The sequence below is a fragment of the Raphanus sativus genome, chromosome 4, assembly GCF_000801105.2.
Source record: "Raphanus sativus cultivar WK10039 chromosome 4, ASM80110v3, whole genome shotgun sequence".
NCBI lineage: Eukaryota > Viridiplantae > Streptophyta > Magnoliopsida > Brassicales > Brassicaceae > Raphanus > Raphanus sativus.
The window spans coordinates 38,753,819-38,774,871 of NC_079514.1; the positions used below are offsets into that span (position 1 = coordinate 38,753,819).

At 31.1% G+C, this 21,053-nt stretch overlaps 4 protein-coding genes across 4 annotated transcripts; 3 read left to right on the forward strand and 1 right to left on the reverse strand.

Annotated features, from left to right (window-relative positions):
• Window positions 1-3,158: 3,158 nt before the first annotated feature.
• LOC130511580 (protein phosphatase 2C 3-like) lies at window positions 3,159-4,311 on the reverse strand. Its single transcript, XM_057008743.1, has 2 exons — window positions 3,794-4,311; window positions 3,159-3,692 (listed from the first exon to the last, which is right to left on the reverse strand). The coding sequence occupies exons 1-2, from the start codon at window positions 4,019-4,021 to the stop codon at window positions 3,192-3,194; spliced, it is 729 nt and encodes a 242-aa protein (XP_056864723.1). The 5' UTR covers window positions 4,022-4,311; the 3' UTR covers window positions 3,159-3,191.
• A 2,162-nt stretch (window positions 4,312-6,473) lies between these two features.
• LOC108846515 (uncharacterized) lies at window positions 6,474-7,898 on the forward strand. The gene is made up of 3 exons (XM_018619746.2): window positions 6,474-7,119; window positions 7,200-7,370; window positions 7,484-7,898. Exons 1-2 carry the CDS (start codon window positions 6,625-6,627, stop codon window positions 7,359-7,361), a joined length of 657 nt encoding a protein of 218 aa, XP_018475248.2. The 5' UTR covers window positions 6,474-6,624; the 3' UTR covers window positions 7,362-7,370; window positions 7,484-7,898.
• A 3,528-nt stretch (window positions 7,899-11,426) lies between these two features.
• Window positions 11,427-13,041, forward strand: LOC130511347 (F-box/LRR-repeat protein At1g48400-like). Its single transcript, XM_057008281.1, has 3 exons — window positions 11,427-12,377; window positions 12,494-12,634; window positions 12,739-13,041. The coding sequence occupies exons 1-3, from the start codon at window positions 11,430-11,432 to the stop codon at window positions 13,039-13,041; spliced, it is 1,392 nt and encodes a 463-aa protein (XP_056864261.1). The 5' UTR covers window positions 11,427-11,429.
• Window positions 13,042-17,194: 4,153 nt separating this feature from the next.
• On the forward strand, window positions 17,195-18,608 carry LOC130511581 (uncharacterized). The gene is made up of 3 exons (XM_057008744.1): window positions 17,195-17,829; window positions 17,910-18,080; window positions 18,194-18,608. Exons 1-2 carry the CDS (start codon window positions 17,335-17,337, stop codon window positions 18,069-18,071), a joined length of 657 nt encoding a protein of 218 aa, XP_056864724.1. The 5' UTR covers window positions 17,195-17,334; the 3' UTR covers window positions 18,072-18,080; window positions 18,194-18,608.
• Window positions 18,609-21,053: the final 2,445 nt, after the last annotated feature.

Consider the following 21,053-nt stretch of genomic DNA (forward strand, 5'->3'; position numbering starts at 1 on the left):
TTGTTGCCTTGTTTGTGTGTTATCTCTTAGTTTAAAGAAAAGAGCTCACACCTGAATTCTGAACTATTTATTTATTTCCTGTTTCGTCTATATATATTTTTATTTTATAAAATCCTTTCGAGAAAAATAAATATATTCACAAATCTCTCTTTATAAGGAAATATAAACAACTTACTGCCAAGAATGGAATGAAACCCTTAGTATTATTCATATATGTCTTTCTATATATAGATTTCAAAATTATATTTACTTTTTGTTAAGATAATTGATGCAGCTATGTAGTTAGAGTTAGAGCTGTGCAATCAAACCAATTATGTAAGCAACCGATGGTAACATTTTTTTAAGAAATGAGTGTCTAGTTTAATGTGAACGTATATTCATCCGAGAATCTCTGATAACCTGTGCCTTGCACGGGATGAGATTATTTTTAAGATATTAAGACGTTAGGTATATTTATTTTGGATATCAGTTTAGTTTTGGTTGTTTTCGGGTTTTAAGATCCTATGATATATATACATTCTAAATTCATATTTATTTTTGTTTATTCGGTTAAATGGTTGAGATTTTGGTGTTTTAGTGATAAACTAAAGACTATTTGTATTGTTTGATTTCATGTTCTTGAATTTTAGACAATTCTAATATAAACCAATCGTTTATATTATAAAATTATAAAAAAATCATAATAAAATCAAATTTATATAACTGTTGAAGAAAGCTAAGATGCCTATAAACAATTCATTTCATTACAATTTGGTTAATGGTGAAATGAAGATTTTAAAATAATTAATATTCTATATTACGCCTGATTTAGAATCTTCACCTCACATTTTGTTATATAAGTACTAACTTTAATGTGCATATTTGTGTGTATGTAAATTTTTTTTAAAGTGTTTCATCGCTATATACATATAGCGTTAACTAATATTGAAAGAAATGTTTGTTCATATAACAAATGAAAGTTTTAATTTTAAATTAAAATTAATTAAATATAAAATATACTTAGTCATTACAAAATATTTTTTTAAATAATGACAATTAAATTATATACATAAATCGTTGTATAAAAATATATACATAAACAATAACATTAATATATCTACACATTGAACCTGCTGAGTTAATTCTTACAATGTATTAAACATAAGGCCAATGAATTTTAACAATCAAGCATTATGTTTTAACATTTATTTTTCAATTTGGTCTGCGTAAAACATCTTCACAACCTATGAAAAAAAAAAACTTGAAACTTAGACATGTTTAAATAAAGAAAACGAAATTTATAAAATGTATTCAGGTGAAGAGTAAAGATGCCTACATTGGAGTCGATAAAAACCATTTCAATAGTTAGACCACTACCAGCAGAATATTGCTTCCACAAATAAAGGATCTTAACCATAATCTTCCACATTGACTTGAATAGTTTCAAATCAGACACATAAGTTACCGCAACCATTATAGGAGAATGAGATAAACTTGTTAAGGTTTCGGGTGTAGTGAATAAATAAAATTATGTGGAGCAGTGAGTCTTATATAGGTTTACTAAACCTAATTCAATAAATGTGGTATCTTGGTATAATATCGTATTAAATGAAAAATATTTTTACCTTACCAATCACTCTTAGATATATAAATTTCCATAACAAAAAATGTGAAATATATGACATTTAGTATCATCAATTTACCTTGCTAATCACTCATAAAATATAAATATTGTCCAAACGTTAATGCTAGCCGGTCTAATTCGGGATGGGTAGAATTCATTGATATCGGTTTAAAAATCTTAACCATATTATTAAAATTCATGTGTAATAGAATTGTAGTATTTCATTCGCTTAAAAATTTACGTGTACTACATGAGAATGACTCGTAAAGCATACTTGACAATGGGAGACTGTAGTAAGAACTCTTATAGTTTGTATAGAATGTGTTATCGCTTGTGTCAAACTGTTATTGTTTGTGAAAACAAATGCTACAATGTCTCGAGACCCGTACTTCGCTAAATGCAGAGACTGTCGGGTCAAGAACAGAGTCTGCGGGTTCAACACAACCCACCCGATTCAAGACTTCATCTGTTACTCCTCTCAAAGAGAGACAACAACAACAACGACGTCCCGGTGATATGCCTCATCTTCGCTTTAACATGTATCCTCTTCGCCATCTCCGTAGCGGTAGCCATCTTCCGATCAAGAAGAGCGAGCTTATATTAGTTATTTTTTTATGAAATTTTCTTCTTTTCGTAGATATTTGAAACTTGTTAAGCAAGAAAATAAATATTGTTATCTCTACTTAAAAAAAGTTTTAATTTTAATTAATAAAAAGGTCCTCAAATAAATCCCACACAAAACGCCAAAAATACCAAAAATACCAAGGACGAAGATTAATAAAAGGGTTAGATATATACAAAGTTCATAACGTAAACAATTGTTCTCGATCTTCTTCTTCTTCTTCATCTGTATACCATGGAGTTCTTTATATCGTTCTGATATACCATCTGAAGATTATGTTATTCAAACATAGACGGTCGTCATGATAATGTCCATGTTATTAAATAAAAAATATGTTTGAAGATTATGTTATTCTAACAGACCAAACTCATCAATTAACAAAACCGTTCTTGCATGAATTAAAAAGGTAAAGGAACGTGCATGAATTGATAACAAAAACAGATTGTATGAAGTCATTATCTCTTCATTTTATATAGTTGATCATTAATAAAACCTAAGAGAGACCTTGACCAACCAACCTCGCAACTCATCAACTGACCGCAAAACTATATATTTACGTGAAAAAACAGAGAAGATACTGAGAAGAAACTGAGAAAAAACTAAGACGATGCGGAGAAGAAACAGAGGCAATTGCGCGAGGTTTATATATATAACTCATCAACACGATTGTTATGATCTTGCTCATGTCTCTTTCTTTTTTTGTTTGTCGATTACACAACTAAAAAAGGCAAAAACGATGGTCCAGAACAAAAAAAAAGAAAACAACCATACCCCGATTTAACCGGTTTAACGAAACCGAGATTTTTTTTCAACTAATGCTTTTTTCCCTTTAGGGTTTGGAGATGAACCGAGGTGCCTTCGTCCCAGTGAAACCTCCACACACTTGACTTGACCCAATGAAAAAAAACAAAAGAATCATATTTAAAAAAAAAAGACGGTGGAGTAATGAGATAGATTAGTGTCAGCTCAAGCAACGTGTCTTTTTCTTCTTCTTCTGAGATCAACGACCACGACGCTTACGTTGTCGCTACTATGCTTAGCCAACGCCAGCTTCGTCAACAACACTGACGCCTCCGTGCATGCTTTGTCCGCGATCTCTCCTTTCTTCCCGCTCTTGCTCGACCCCACCACCACCTTCTCATCCTCTTTCCCGTCACTACACTCGTCCTGAGTTTCTCGTCGCCTTCCACGGCCACCACCTCTTTTGTTAAGATACATGTGCACCATCGCGCACGCCGCCTCGTTCGTCACCACGTCCCATAATCCGTCGCTCGCTAGAATAAGAAACTCATCTTCTTCGGTCCGGTCTGTCACAGTAACTTCCGGCTCCGAACTCACGTATGGTTTCAAGTAATTATCACCTATGGCTCGTGACATGGCTAACACGCCTAAGACTCTTGGACCATCCGAGTATATCACTCTCCCCCCTGCTTCCTGGATCCGATCCAACTCGTCAAGACGATCCGGCTGTTTATTTAAAACACAAAACAAAACAAAAATTAACACCACAAAAAAATAAACAAATTAAGAAAGATATGTTTCTCTCTAGAGAGAGCAGAGACGCTGACCTTGTGATCTGTGGATAGAGGAACTGGTTTTCCATTCCTACAGAGAACTGCTCTGGAATCGCCGCAGTTAGCTACAACGATCTTCTCCGGAGTAACGACGGAGACAACGGCGGTGGATCCGACAGCGTCGCAATCTGGCGTTTGAAGCTCGCAACTGCAGTTAGCGCTCATCACGGTTTCGCCCCAACTAACAACCTCATTGTCCATGCGCGCGAAGCTACGCTCCATTGGCAATGACACACAAGAATCCTCAAAGTGTTTCGCATGAAAATATTGGCAGAAGACGGCAAGAATGACTCAGATCCATTGGCAATATGCTGCACTCGGATCCTCAAAGTGTTTCGCATGAATGAAAAAAAAAATGGGTTACGTTTCTTCTTATGGAACCAAATAAGGAAACAAAGCAAAGAATTAAATGTTCCGTTTTTCTTAAACTCCCTCACAGAGTGACACGTGGATCCGAGCCTTCTCATGCATTCTCACCAAAATCGTTTAAGGAAAGCCTTAAAAATGCTTCTCCTTTAATATATAGGGGATTATAATAAATTGGTAATTAACCCATTTTATTTTTTAAATATGTTTTCCTTTAAATAAATAAATACCAATCACTGTTAATATGATAGGTGTTACTATGTGTAAAAATTATTAAAATAATAGCGTTGAACTACATAAATAGAATAATATACTCTCTCCGTTTTGATTTTTTTGTCGTTGTAGAGAAAAATTTTCTTTTCAAAATAAGTGTCGTTTAGATTTTTAATGCAAAATTTATTAAAAAAAATTCCCCATTTTATTTTTCTATTGGTTAAAATATGGTTAGATGTATAGGTAATTGTGTTTTTATTTTGGAAATATACAAAATCATATGTTTTCTTAATCCGTGTGTATAAACCTAGAACAACAAATAAAATGAAACGGATGGAGTATTTACTTATAAAATCATGGTATATACTATATTGATAGATACTAAAGTTTAAAATACAGTATGAAAACATAAACTATCCTAAACAAATATCATTTCTATAGTATAAATAAAAAATATGTAGTGTATGCAAACCGTAGAAATTTTAAAAAAACGTTTAATACATGATTCTCTATTTGATTATTGTAGATTCTAAATTTACTGTGCCGAACTCGAAAATATATTAATATGAAATAATAATTGATAACGAAATTTATTGTATAAAAAAGTAATTATATAATAATATTGAATAAAAAAACTTGAAACAATAAATTAATAGAATTATACAATATATAACAATGTATTTTAATCATATATTTAAACTATTTATGATAATATTAAAAATATACATATATAAAATGAAAATAATGTCCACACGTGCGGTCCAACTCTAGTGAAATTGTTAAAATACAGCCATCGATCATAACTCGAAATGAAACAAAGTGATATCATGTAGTTTGCGTAATACGATGTCGTTTAATAACGGATATTGCATTTGAATGTCACTCGAAATTCAAACACAACAGATTGTAAGTCAAGTATGCAGACTAAAAAAACCAGAGAACAAACGAAAAGCCAGCGCGTAACTTACACGCACAAATACACAGCTGTTAATTACGATGAACTTTTGTATGTATATGTGTAAGTATAGGTCTAACCGTCAGTATAAGAGTTACTAGCAGCTTCTTTCTCTCTCTTCTCCACACTCTCTCCCACCAAAACTTCTCCCATATCTCTCTCTCTCTCTCTCTCTCTTACGAAGGAAGAGACGATCTCTCCACCGTAACCATCTCGCTCCTATCTACTAGAAGAAGACGAAGAGGAAGACGATATACCATCTCGTTCTTCTCGCTCCGCAAGACGATACACCATCTCGTTCTTCTCGCTCCGCAATCTCCGACGATCCATCATCTTCTTGCTCGGTCTGGATCAAAGTTTGTGTTTTGATTCACAAAAAATGAGAACCAGAAGGATGACGCGTCTTCAACCGACTGAAGAGGATATGGTTAGTTTCTTATTTTTTTGTTCGTTTTTTTTGGTATCAAATGTGAAATGGTTCGGTCTAATTAGGGTTTGTATAGTAAAGGATGTGATCTGTGATGAAACTTTTTGTGAATTGTGTTTCAATTTTTAGGGTTTTGGAAATATGAAATCTTGGGGTCTTTAATTATTTGTTGTTTATAATGATAGATTCTTCATAATACTTAAGCACATTGATGATGAATTGGTATATGAAATGTGAAATTTGTTTGGTCTAATTAGGGTTTGTTAAGAACCTTGTCGTTGTTGTTTATAATGATAGATTTATTAATTTTTTTTTATTTTGCTTAATTATAATGATATAGATTCTTTATAATAACTTTGACTCGTTTTAAGCCCATGATGATGAATTGCACTGAATTGATTTGCCCCCTGCAAGCACGGCAATTATTTACCTTTTGGGCCAGTTCAAATATATTTACTCTCCTTATCGTAGGAATGGTTTCATTCATATCTTTTAGAACCGGTCTAATCAGTGTTCATGTTGTGTGTTGCGATGCCCAAAATGAAAAACGTTTTTATACAGAAGAGACCTTATTGTATACGTTGTATGATGGATGATTCTCTTGGTATCTTTTAGCCTTTTGGGCCCGTTCAATAGGGTGTTTTGTTACTTATTTTTTGGGGGTTTGAAGTTGGGCCAATTGTTTTTCTTTTTTTTTTTGGTACACAGGAAGCTGCAGAAACCCTCCTTCTGTTAAACAAGTCGCAACTTCCCATTCCTGCTCTGATTCTATCTGAAGATCAGTATGAGTCAAAATGTTCTCTCATCGGATGTTCATTGTCCATCAATAAACCACTGAACTACTGCTCCACATCCCACAAACACATGGCAAAGATGATGTCTTCCCAACACGTTCCAATCAAGTGCCTTGGAGACTTCAGTTCTACGAATGAGCGTGATAGACTTTGCGGTTGCATCCTCATCGACAAATCCAAACAAGTGGACACAGGAGTTCCTGATCTGATAAATCCTCAGTTCTTCTCAACTGTCCCCATTGATCTACCATTCATCAAGGAGAATCCTCCAGCTTCTTCTGCTTCTACTCAGTACATGTTTTTTCACTCTCCTCCTCCACCTCCTTACCAGAGCATCCAATGGACCCCAGGGGAATACACCAGAGATTTTCAGGTCGGATCTTACTCCATAAGATCCAGAAATCTCTGTCTCCTACATCCCACAGCAGAAGGATGGAGACTCTCTGTTTTCCAGAATGAAAAAGAGTCGCTCTACTGCCTCTCCCATGTTGCTGGGATGAATAAGATCAAGTTGAAGAAACAAAATGGAAAGTGGATAATAAGCAAGGATACGGTCTCTGCTGCGGTAAGAAAACATCAAAACGCTCTTTCTCTGCTAAAAAAAAGTCCTCTACGCTAGCTAACCTATAGCTGTTTCACTTTCAGGATACTCTTTCTCTGCTAAAAAATCAGAACCGTTCTGATGCAGAAGAAGCTGAACACCAAACTCTCTTGGGAAACACTGATCCAAACACTCAGAACACCAGTGCTGCTATCATTCCTCCTGATTCACTGAAGACACAGAACCCTTCTTCTGTTCATAAATAGCTTCTTCAGGTTTTCATTGTTCTTCAAAGATTTTCTGACACACAAATAAAAAATCTAATAGATGGATATAAGGACAGAGGTCTATTAAATGATATAATACTCCCTCTCTCTCAATCGTGCAGGTGGGGAACATGTGCTGCAAACCAAGTCCATTTTTGAGATTGAGTTTTCTCCACTCACTTCGGCTATACGTTTGATTCTTTGTTTTGAAAAGCACCAAGTACAGTTGCAACTGTTGTGGTTCTATAAAAGCTTTGCGATCTCTCTCAGTTTTTGCACCCACTACTAGGATGCACTCAGACTCGACATATTAGCAACATTCTTTTGGACCCCTTACCTTTTTTTGGGTCTGCAAGCTACATTCTTTGGACTCTATATTTTGTACTTCTACTTACCAATTTGATCTAACAAATTTGTCCATGTGAATTTGTATGCAGGACACCAATAGTATTTGTTAGAGGATATCACTTTACAAAACTACAATTTTCCTTCTTAAAAAAATACAATTATTTTATCAAACTAGCACCTTTATAATTATGATAAATGTGTTTATATAACTTAACAAAAGAATGAATCTGGAACGGTTTCTTGTAGTTGTCACTTCAATTAACTATTTTATTGATTCTTGTTATTATAAGTCGAATTGGGTATATTTTAGAAGGATCTTGACAAACAGGTATGTTTTAGAAGGGCTAAACTTGAAGTTTTTTTATCCAGAAATTTATTTTTAAAAATGTAGAATTTGATCCCAAAAAAACGTTAGAGAGAAGTACAAATGATAAAAGTAAAAGAAATAGTCGCCATCAACGGTTTTAGTGTCAAACTATGAAATAATAACAAAATAATAGAACAACAAGAATATGTGATATGATTTTTTTAACTGGAATATATGATATGATCAACCCATCTTTATGCAACTCTAAATTATATTTTACTTTCTTAAATAATCAAGTTGTATACGACATTATTGAAAAGATATGACTTGTCCCTACTATATATAGCCCCCCCCCCCTCCCGTATTTTATATTGTTAAATTTTAGTTTGGCAATTTAATGCAATAAATATTTATAATTGATTAATTATATCTATCACATTTTGTCAAAATATATTTTAATGGCGGCCACTCATCATGATAGTATCATGTCAATTTTATAAGTTTTTTGATAAAGAAATTTTGCAATTTAGATCTTTACTTGATGTGTGTATTATTCCTAAATTAATTGACACTAGATTTTGATCGGTACATCAGTGTGGATAACCTTTAATATAAAAATTTTATATTATATTTTGCATATAATCATTTTTGTATAATATATGCTGTCATTTTAATAAATAAATAGATAATATATAGTTCTAAATATAAAAATTTGATAACATTTTCTTTGTAAAATTATTACATAATTTACCATTTTAATCTTTTTAGAAGGTAAATGATCTTTTAATCCTTTTAAAAGGTAAATGATATTTTAGTCACTTTAAACGGTGAATGATATTTATTTATTTATTTAAAAAATATTATTTTTCCAAAAATATATTAGTTTATCAATTTAATATAATATAGACTATACTTATAAAATTTATAAAATTAACACATAATTTATTATATTTTGTTTATAATGAAATTCTAATTAAAATTATTTTATAATAATATTATACTACTAATTACAAAATTAATCAGTGCATTAATTTTAATGCACTGATTTTTATTTGTCAACTGAATAATTGAAAAAATATTTAATTTTTTAAAAATATTTTATAAGATTTTTTCTCAACAGATTTTGTTATTAATAAAACTAAAATTTTAAAATAAATTTACTACTAATATCCTTATAATTATTTAAAAATGTTAATACATTAAATAAACTAATGTAAATGGTAAAAAAAATGTAACTGAAAACATTGACCTAATATGACTATTTTATAATAGATAAAAATGATATTTTTCTTTTAATAGATAAGTAGATTTCGACCCGCACAACCGTGCATGTTTTAATTTCAGTTTTATATGCATATATATATTTAGATCATTAGTATTATACATTTTCAATTTTTAATTTTATTTATATATATAATATTTATAAAGCTATTTCAAATACAATAGTGTATAGTTTGTATGTTGTAAATAATCAATTGTTTAAACTATCGTACGTATGTTTTGCTTCTTATTATATATTTATTTTATTGTATTTGCATTTTGTTATTAAACATATTAATATGTGCATAAAAAACATATTTGATTATTTTATTTAATCTATGTTAAATTTTTATCCGCCTTTCAAAACTGGATTTTATTTTAGCAGTATTTTCTATGTTTATTCATTTTACACAATATATTATTATATTTACAAAAGTGAAAGATATGTTAATTTATAATGTAGTATATAGCCTGCTAATGTTAAACCTCTTTTATATATAAATATTTATAAGATATTTTTCAAATACAATAGTATATAGTTTGTATGTTGTAAATAATCAATTGTTTAAACTATCGTACGTATGTTTGCTTCTTATTATATATTTATTTTATTGTATTTGCATTTGTTATTAAACATATTAATATGTGCATAAAAACATTTTTGATTATTTTTATTTAATCTATGTTAAATTTTTATCCACCTTTCAAAACTGGATTTCATTTTAGCAGTATTTTCTATATTTATTCATTTTACACTTATATATATTATATTTACAAAATTGAAAGATATGTTAATTTATACATGTAGTATATAGCCTGCTAATGTTAAACCCCTCTGTCATCATATTATATTTTAAGATAAATATTTTATTTTTATGAAAATAAAATTTAAAAATTTATCAATTTAATATAATTTTATCATATTAAGTTCAATATGATAAAATTAACATGATTGATTGTGATTATATAATAGATAAAAATAAGATATAATATTTTATTTTTATTTTATAAAAAACAACAGAATATATTATGAATAATAATATTTCAAAACTAATTACAGAATTAGATAAAATAATTTACATATAATTTTGAAAATTAAAATTTTGTTAAGATCTTCTTAATAGATTTTTCGAAATTTAAAATATATATATTTAAATTTTAAATGAAAAGATATCAATATGTGTATGCTAACCAATCCTGATTTTTAGGATTAATAAATTGGAAATGATATATTATTGAACCATATGTTTAGTATTTAATGAATGGTAAGTCATTTCTAACTAAGGGTCTATTTTTAAAAATATCACACATGAATCAAGGTTCTGACTTCTGTTTTAATATAATAGATATTTCTTTTAAATACTTCAATCATTTTATAACGTTTTTAGCAATTATTTTATGATTTTTCTTTTTCCTTACAACAAAGAAAAATGTGTTTCTTCGATTGCTTCTTCACATAAATCAGGAGGAAGATCCACGACATCGTCAGTAATCCCCAAGTTGATATCTTGTAACTGCTTTCTTATACGGTCAGACATGATGAGTACAATAAAGGAAAGACTCCTTTACTCTGCTTTGAAAACAGAGACACGCACCACTTATATAGGGAGATAGAAATTGCAGTTACGGAATCAATAACCGTAAGACCGTTAATCCCATGTGGACATAACCGTCGACAACCATCGACGACACAAACTCCCCGGTGGGAGACAAGAACCGTTGCAAAGGAAGAGTTGTGTTCTTCCAAAAAATCGCCTTTTTTTTCTTTTTCTCTCGCTCTCATTTTCAACTTCTTACTTGTGTGTGTTTAACATCAAATGTGAAGATACTTCCCCTTAAATATTGCTCTAAGCACGTTTTTGCGAGAAATTATTGTACTGATCCTAATCACACGTGTCGAACGTAACCGATGCTAGCGAGAATCGTATACGAATCGGAACCTAATTAAAAAGGATAATGCGCTTTAAAGAAAAAAAGAAAAAAATAAATTTGGAAAGACTCAAAACTGAAATTGGAAACAATTAACTAGCCGAGAAAAAAGGAAACCGTAACGGTTGTTGTTCTTCTATAAATTAAGCTTTGCGATCTCTCTCCCAAGCGAAGGAAGCTTTTTCGATCTCCCACATACTCCTCCTACTTTTATTGTATTAGTCATGCGTTGTAGAGATTCCATCAGCAAATTGCCAGATGAGATTCTTGGCAAAATCCTTTCTTTAGTTCCGACAAAAGTGGCTGCTTCAACATCAGTTCTGTCCAAGAGGTGGCGTAATCTGATGGTTCTTGTAGACAACATTTGCTTTGACGAGTCGATGGTTGTTTATCCCGACAAAGAAGAAGAAACAAGAGGTTCACATCTCTTCTCTGATTTCGTGGAGAAGCAATTTTCTCTGTTAAGCGACTCTCACATCATCAAGAAACTCTCTCTCAGTCATACAACTAGAGATTGCACTAACTATGAATACTACCGTTGGATTTGGACCTTAATGGAACGTGGTCTATTGGAACTACACTTGCATGCCTCCCGAGGAAATTCTTACTTTTTTATAGAGAGAGAGTTGTTAACAAGCAACACATTGGTTAAGCTCACACTCTCCGGTGCATACATTCTTGGCGTCCAGCATGTGTTTTTCCCAGCGCTCAAATCACTTTCTATCTTATCAGTTACAGGGCTTGATGGTCCCAACTTTAGTGGGCTCATCCGTGGCAGCCCTGTTCTGGAGGAGTTATACATACTCAATGATCAGTTGCGTCTGCCATGTTACGGTACGATCGTGCAGAGTGCATCCATCAAGCGACTTGTGGTATTTCTCGATTTTCCGGATGCTAAAGATGATCACCGTGTGACTTATTGTGGAGCACCAAATCTTGTCTACCTTGACTATTCTAGTTATGTCTTCGAATACTATCAGTTTGTTGATTTAGATACTCTTGTCGAAGCCAGGCTTAGTATTAAGTTAGGTGAGTCAACTAACCGCTATGATTATTCCGATGATTATGATAATGATTATGGTGATGGGGAGCCTATATTTGGTGATGTTACAAATCTAGTTGCGGGTATAACCAGCATTACCACCCTTCACTTGTCTCCTGATTCCCTTGAGGTCAGTCATTTTTTTTGCTACTTCTATTTATTATTGTTTTCTTTTTGGGCTGGTTAGAATCTGTCAGCATAAGATGACCTTGCTTATATATGTTTTCTTTCATCTGTTGTGATCAGGCATTTCATTTCTGTTGTGAGTCTATGCCCGTGTTCAAGAACCTCCTTAATTTATCTATCGAGAGTCACGAAGAAAAAGGTTGGCAAGTAATGCCGGTCCTGCTCAAGAGTTGTCCAAATCTACACACTTTAGCTATCAAGGTATTATTATGGATTTCCGATTGTTTTTTTTTCCATTATTTGGGACTATATTCTTTTATTTACTTCCTCCTTTACGTATACATCAAACTGTTCTTTGGTTTCAGGGTCTCGTGCATAGAGTAACAAATAAATGCGGAGATGCATGCGCTTGCAGTCCTAAGAAGAATCATAAGCATAAGAAAATGAAGATTGTGAACGAGGAGAAATTATGTTGTTTAGAGACATGTCAAGTGAAGGTTCTAAAAATTTCAGAGTATGGAGGTTCTTTTCAAGAGCTGAAACAGATGAAGCACTTTTTGGACAAGTTGCAATGTCTTGAAACCGTGAAAGTTGGTTTCAACACAAACGACAACATTGATTTCCTGCAAGCTAATCTCCTGGCTTTATTTGACATCCAATTCATCTGATTATTATTTTTAAATATCTTTCTCCATTTGATGTGCCAGTGTAAAAGTAACTTAACATGATGAATACATGATCTATATCATCAGATGCTGGTTGTATAATTTACTTATGGTTTATTTTAAATTACTTAATTATATATACGCACAACTTTTTCTTTTATGTATTGTTTTTATAATTCAAAATTAAATTAAGTATCGACTCAGATTAAGATTAATAAGTTTATGAAATACTCAGAAAATTACCTACAATTTAACAATTTGGTTCATCCAAGAGTGTACAAATATACAGAAAGATCATAGGCTTTCGGCCTTCCTAAACAAACTAAAGTTTATAGTAGCAAGCTTCAAGGCTAGTGCACGTTTCTAAAGAAAAAAATATCAGAACCAACGTGTTTGCCAACACAAAGCTATTGTAAATAGGGAAATCTAATTTGCTTCTTTTCCAACCGGTTAGAGAACCTTATGACATAAACATATTCTATACAAGATATAAAAAAGTAATTAGAAAGTATGCTTGTGTCACTTACTCTAATACTTCCATTCATTAGAGCATACAATACAAACATAAGAAAAGAAAATGGGAACTATACATCGGTTGGATTTGGACCGTAATGGAACGTGGACTATTGGATTACGTTTTTATAGAGAGAGAGTTTTAAACAAGCAACACATTGGTTAAGCTCATACTCTCCGGTGCATACATTCTTAGCGTCCAGCATGTGTTTTTTCCCAGCGCTCAAATCACTTTCTATATTATCAGTTATACAGGGCTTGTTGCCTTCATCTTCTTCTCTCCCTCAGAGAAAAAGAAACAAAAAAAATAAAAAATTTGATGAGCATATTTTTGACTGATGTCCAGAGTAAGAGTCACGCGCCATGAGGGGGAAACGCGTGAAGATTGTTTGGGTAGAAAAAAAGAGTATGAGGAACTGTAAAACTGTCAGGACACAGAGGCTCGCACTTTGTCTCACGTTGTTAGTTACGGCACACGCGCGGGATAGGTACGAGAATAAAATCTTGGGGAAAAGGTTAAAGTGACATGTGTGTCACTCTATATATATAGTACACTCAGCTTTTGCTAGATTCTTTAGCTGCGATGAAAGACACTTGTGGTCGTGGGGGAGTTCATGGGGCCAACCTAAAATCTTGGGGAAAAGGTTAAAGTGACATGTGTGTCACTCTATATATATAGTACACTCAGCTTTTGCTAGATTCTTTAGCTGCGATGAAAGACACTTGTGGTCATGGGGCCAACCTAATATGCCAGCTCAGCAGGACAAGGAAAAAAATCTAAACTCCCAAAAATTGTCAACAACCAATAGAAATCAAGACATTGATATGAGATAAATCAAAATAAAAATCTTCAAGTTTTACCATTCGCTTACATGAATTGTGATATGATCACAAAAAAAAGGAATTGTGGTATCCAATTCTGGACATGAAACCTCAACCATATTCTTCTCAGTGATCTGCAAACAGTTTGGTCCATTCTATTGCTCAAGAGTAATTCATCAATAAGCAAAGTTACACTTATGGTTTAACTTGTCACGGAAGTCACATAATATTGACATATTTGATTGTGCCAGAAGTTATCTTCTAATGGAGAAGATATACATTGATATAAAGAAGGAGAAACACAGATTTTTGTTTTTTTTTGTTTTACAGTACTATGGTCGCTATAAAGACATGCATGGTTCTCAAATCTCAAATGTAGTTTGATTTGTTTTACTAGAGAAGACAGAGAGGTGGTTAGAACGTGAAACTATAGTTTTTCTAGAGGCAATATGGTCACACAAAAGTTTCAAAAGCTTCTGCAACTCATGTCCAACATTCCTACTTAACATGGGTTTCACTTGGTGCTTTGCATGAAACTGATTGGTTGCTATCTATTTCTTATATATATACACATGTGGCGCATATGACATCTCACTAGATAGGATTTATTAGAAATCATCCGCATGAATAAAGTCAGTGTTTGGCGTAGTAGTTTAATAGATATAACAAAATTAAAATAAATTGGTAATTAACCCATTTTATTTTTTAAATGTGTTTTCCTTTAAATAAATAAATACCAATCAATATGATAGGTGTTACTATGTGTAAAAATTGTTAAAATAATAGCGTTGAACTACATAAATAGAATAATATACTCTCTTCGTTTTGATTTCCTTGTCGTTGTAGAGAAAAATTTTCTTTTCAAAAATAAGTGTCGTTTAGATTTTTAATGCAAAATTTATTAAAAAAAAATCTCCATTTTATTTTTCTATTGGTTGAAATATGGTTAGATGTATAGGTAATTGTGTTTTTATTTTGGAAATATACAAAATCATATATTTTCTTAATCCGTGTGCATAAACCTAGAACGACAAATAAAATGAAACGGATGGAGTATTTACTTATAAAATCATGGTATATACTATATTGATAAATACTAAAGTTTAAAATACAGTATGAAAACATAAACTATCCTAAACAAATATCATTTCTATAGTATAAATAAAAAATATGTATTGTATGCAAACCGTAGAAATTTTTAAAAAACGTTTAATACATGATTCTCTATTTGATTATTGTAGATTCTAAATTTACTGTGCCGAACTCGAAAATGTATTAATATGAAATAATAATTGATAACAAAATTTATTGTATAAAAAAAGTAATTATATAATAATATGGAATAAAAAAACTTAAAACAATAAATTAATAGAATTATACAATATATAACAATGTATTTTAATCATATATTTAAACTATTTATGATAATATTAAAAATATACATATATAAAATGAAAATAATGTCCACACGTGCGGTCCAACTCCAGTGAAATTGTTAAAATACAGCCATCGATCATAACTCGAAATGAAACAAAGTGATATCATGTAGTTTGCGTAATACGATGTCGTTTAATAACGGATATTGCATTTGAATGTCCCTCGAAATTCAAACACAACAGATTGTAAGTCAAGTATGCAGACTAAAAAAACCAGAGAACAAACGAAAAGCCAGCGCGTAACTTACACGCACAAATACACAGCTGTTAATTACGATGAACTTTTGTATGTATATGTGTAAGTATAGGTCTAACCGTCAGTATAAGAGTTACTAGCAGCTTCTTTCTCTCTCTTCTCCACACTCTCTCCCACCAAAACTTCTCCCATATCTCTCTCTCTCTCTCTCTCTCTTACGAAGGAAGAGACGATCTCTCCACCGTAACCATCTCGCTCCTATCTACTAGAAGAAGACGAAGAGGAAGACGATATACCATCTCGTTCTTCTCGCTCCGCAAGACGATACACCATCTCGTTCTTCTCGCTCCGCAATCTCCGACGATCCATCATCTTCTTGCTCGGTCTGGATCAAAGTTTGTGTTTTGATTCACAAAAAATGAGAACCAGAAGGATGACGCGTCTTCAACCGACTGAAGAGGATATGGTTAGTTTCTTATTTTTTTGTTCGTTTTTTTTGGTATCAAATGTGAAATGGTTCGGTCTAATTAGGGTTTGTATAGTAAAGGATGTGATCTGTGATGAAACTTTTTGTGAATTGTGTTTCAATTTTTAGGGTTTTGGAAATATGAAATCTTGGGGTCTTTAATTATTTGTTGTTTATAATGATAGATTCTTCATAATACTTAAGCACATTGATGATGAATTGGTATATGAAATGTGAAATTTGTTTGGTCTAATTAGGGTTTGTTAAGAACCTTGTCGTTGTTGTTTATAATGATAGATTTATTAATTTTTTTTTATTTTGCTTAATTATAATGATATAGATTCTTTATAATAACTTTGACTCGTTTTAAGCCCATGATGATGAATTGCACTGAATTGATTTGCCCCCTGCAAGCACGGCAATTATTTACCTTTTGGGCCAGTTCAAATATATTTACTCTCCTTATCGTAGGAATGGTTTCATTCATATCTTTTAGAACCGGTCTAATCAGTGTTCATGTTGTGTGTTGCGATGCCCAAAATGAAAAACGTTTTTATACAGAAGATACCTTATTGTATACGTTGTATGATGGATGATTCTCTTGGTATCTTTTAGCCTTTTGGGCCCGTTCAATAGGGTGTTTTGTTACTTATTTTTTGGGGGTTTGAAGTTGGGCCAATTGTTTTTCTTTTTTTTTTGGTACACAGGAAGCTGCAGAAACCCTCCTTCTGTTAAGCAAGTCGCAACTTCCCATTCCTGCTCTGATTCTATCTGAAGATCAGTATGAGTCAAAATGTTCTCTCATCGGATGTTCATTGTCCATCAATAAACCACTGAACTACTGCTCCACATCCCACAAACACATGGCAAAGATGATGTCTTCCCAACACGTTCCAATCAAGTGCCTTGGAGACTTCAGTTCTACGAATGAGCGTGATAGACTTTGCGGTTGCATCCTCATCGACAAATCCAAACAAGTGGACACAGGAGTTCCTGATCTGATAAATCCTCAGTTCTTCTCAACTGTCCCCATTCATCTACCATTCATCAAGGAGAATCCTCCAGCTTCTTCTGCTTCTACTCAGTACATGTTTTTTCACTCTCCTCCTCCACCTCCTTACCAGAGCATCCAATGGACCCCAGAGGAATACACCAGAGATTTTCAGGTCGGATCTTACTCCATAAGATCCAGAAATCTCTGTCTCCTACATCCCACAGCAGAAGGATGGAGACTCTCTGTTTTCCAGAATGAAAAAGAGTCGCTCTACTGCCTCTCCCATGTTGCTGGGATGAATAAGATCAAGTTGAAGAAACAAAATGGAAAGTGGATAATAAGCAAGGATACGGTCTCTGCTGCGGTAAGAAAACATCAAAACGCTCTTTCTCTGCTAAAAAAAAGTCCTCTACGCTAGCTAACCTATAGCTGTTTCACTTTCAGGATACTCTTTCTCTGCTAAAAAATCAGAACCGTTCTGATGCAGAAGAAGCTGAACACCAAACTCTCTTGGGAAACACTGATCCAAACACTCAGAACACCAGTGCTGCTATCATTCCTCCTGATTCACTGAAGACACAGAACCCTTCTTCTGTTCATAAATAGCTTCTTCAGGTTTTCATTGTTCTTCAAAGATTTTCTGACACACAAATAAAAAATCTAATAGATGGATATAAGGACAGAGGTCTATTAAATGATATAATACTCCCTCTCTCTCAATCGTGCAGGTGGGGAACATGTGCTGCAAACCAAGTCCATTTTTGAGATTGAGTTTTCTCCACTCACTTCGGCTATACGTTTGATTCTTTGTTTTGAAAAGCACCAAGTACAGTTGCAACTGTTGTGGTTCTATAAAAGCTTTGCGATCTCTCTCAGTTTTTGCACCCACTACTAGGATGCACTCAGACTCGACATATTAGCAACATTCTTTTGGACCCCTTACCTTTTTTTGGGTCTGCAAGCTACATTCTTTGGACTCTATATTTTGTACTTCTACTTACCAATTTGATCTAACAAATTTGTCCATGTGAATTTGTATGCAGGACACCAATAGTATTTGTTAGAGGATATCACTTTACAAAACTACAATTTTCCTTCTTAAAAAAATACAATTATTTTATCAAACTAGCACCTTTATAATTATGATAAATGTGTTTATATAACTTAACAAAAGAATGAATCTGGAACGGTTTCTTGTAGTTGTCACTTCAATTAACTATTTTATTGATTCTTGTTATTATAAGTCGAATTGGGTATATTTTAGAAGGATCTTGACAAACAGGTATGTTTTAGAAGGGCTAAACTTGAAGTTTTTTTATCCAGAAATTTATTTTTAAAAATGTAGAATTTGATCCCAAAAAAACGTTAGAGAGAAGTACAAATGATAAAAGTAAAAGAAATAGTCGCCATCAACGGTTTTAGTGTCAAACTATGAAATAATAACAAAATAATAGAACAACAAGAATATGTGATATGATTTTTTTAACTGGAATATATGATATGATCAACCCATCTTTATGCAACTCTAAATTATATTTTACTTTCTTAAATAATCAAGTTGTATACGACATTATTGAAAAGATATGACTTGTCCCTACTATATATAGCCCCGCCCCCCCCCCCCCCCCTCCCGTATTTTATATTGTTAAATTTTAGTTTGGCAATTTAATGCAATAAATATTTATAATTGATTAATTATATCTATCACATTTTGTCAAAATATATTTTAATGGCGGCCACTCATCATGATAGTATCATGTCAATTTTATAAGAAATTTTGCAATTTAGATCTTTACTTGATGTGTGTATTATTCCTAAATTAATTGACACTAGATTTTGAACGGTACATCAGTGTGGATAACCTTTAATATCAAAAATTTATATTATATTTTGCATATAATCATTTTTGTATAATATATGCTGTCCTTTTAATAAATAAATAGATAATATATAGTTCTAAATATAAAAATTTGATAACATTTTCTTTGTAAAAGTTATTACATAATTTACCAATTTTAATATTTTTAGAAGGTAAATGATATTTTAGTCACTTTAAACGGTTAATGATATTTATTTATTTATCTAAAAAAATATATTTTTTCAAAAAATATTAGTTTATCAATTTAATATAATATAGACAATACTTATAAAATTTATAAAATTAACACATAATTTATTATATTTTGTTTATAATGAAATTCTAATTAAAATTTTTATAATAATATTATACTACTAATTACAAAATTAATCAGTGCATTAATTTTAATGCACTGATTTTTTTTTGTCAACTGAATAATTGAAAAAATATTTAATTTTTTCAAAAAGATTTTATAAGATTTTTTCTCAACAGATTTTGTTATTAATAAAACTAAAATTTTAAAATAAATTTACTACTAATATCCTTATAATTATTTAAAAATGTTATAGATTAAATAAACTAATGTAAATGGTAAAAAAATGTAACTGAAAACATTGACCTAATATGACTATTTTATAATAGATAAAAATGATATTTTTCTTTAATAGATAAGTAGATTTCGACCCGCACAACCGTGCATGTTTTAATTTCAGTTTTATATGCATATATATTTATTTAGATCATTAGTATTATACATTTTCAATTTTTAATTTTAGTTATATATATAAATATTTATAAAGCTATTTCAAATACAATAGTGTATAGTTTGTATGTTGTAAATAATCAATTGTTTAACTATCATACGTATGTTTTGCTTCTTATTATATATTTATTTTATTGTATTTGCATTTTGTTATTAAACATATTAATATGTGCATAAAAAACATATTTGATTATTTTTATTTAATCTATGTTAAATTTTTATCCGCCTTTCAAAACTGGATTTCATTTTAGCAGTATTTTCTATGTTTATTCATTTTACACAGTATATTATTATATTATTATATTTACAAAAGTGAAAGATATGTTAATTTATACATGTAGTATATAGCCTGCTAATGTTAAACCTCTTTATATATAAATATTTATAAAACTATTTCAAATACAATAGTATATAGTTTGTATGTTGTAAATAATCAATTGTTTAAACTATCATACGTATGTTTTGCTTCTTATTATATATTTATTTTATTGTATTTGCATTTTGTTATTAAACATATTAATATGTGCATAAAAAATATATTTGATTATTTTTATTTAATCTATGTTAAATTTTTATCCGCCTTTCAAAACTGGATTTCATTTTAGCAGTATTTTCTATATTTATTCATTTTACACAATATATTATTATATTTACAAAAGTGAAAGATATGTTAATTTATACATGTAGTATATAGTCTGCTAATGTCAAACCCCTCTGTCATCATATTATATTTTAAGATAAATATTTTATTTTTATGAAAATAAAATTTTAAAATTTATCAATTTAATATAATTTTATCATATTAAGTTCAATATGACAAAATTAACATGATTGATTGTGATTATATAATAGATAAAAATAAGATATAATATTTTATTTTTATTTTATAAAAAACAACAGAATATATTATGAATAATAATATTTCAAAACTAATTACGGAATTAGATAAAATAATTTACATATAATT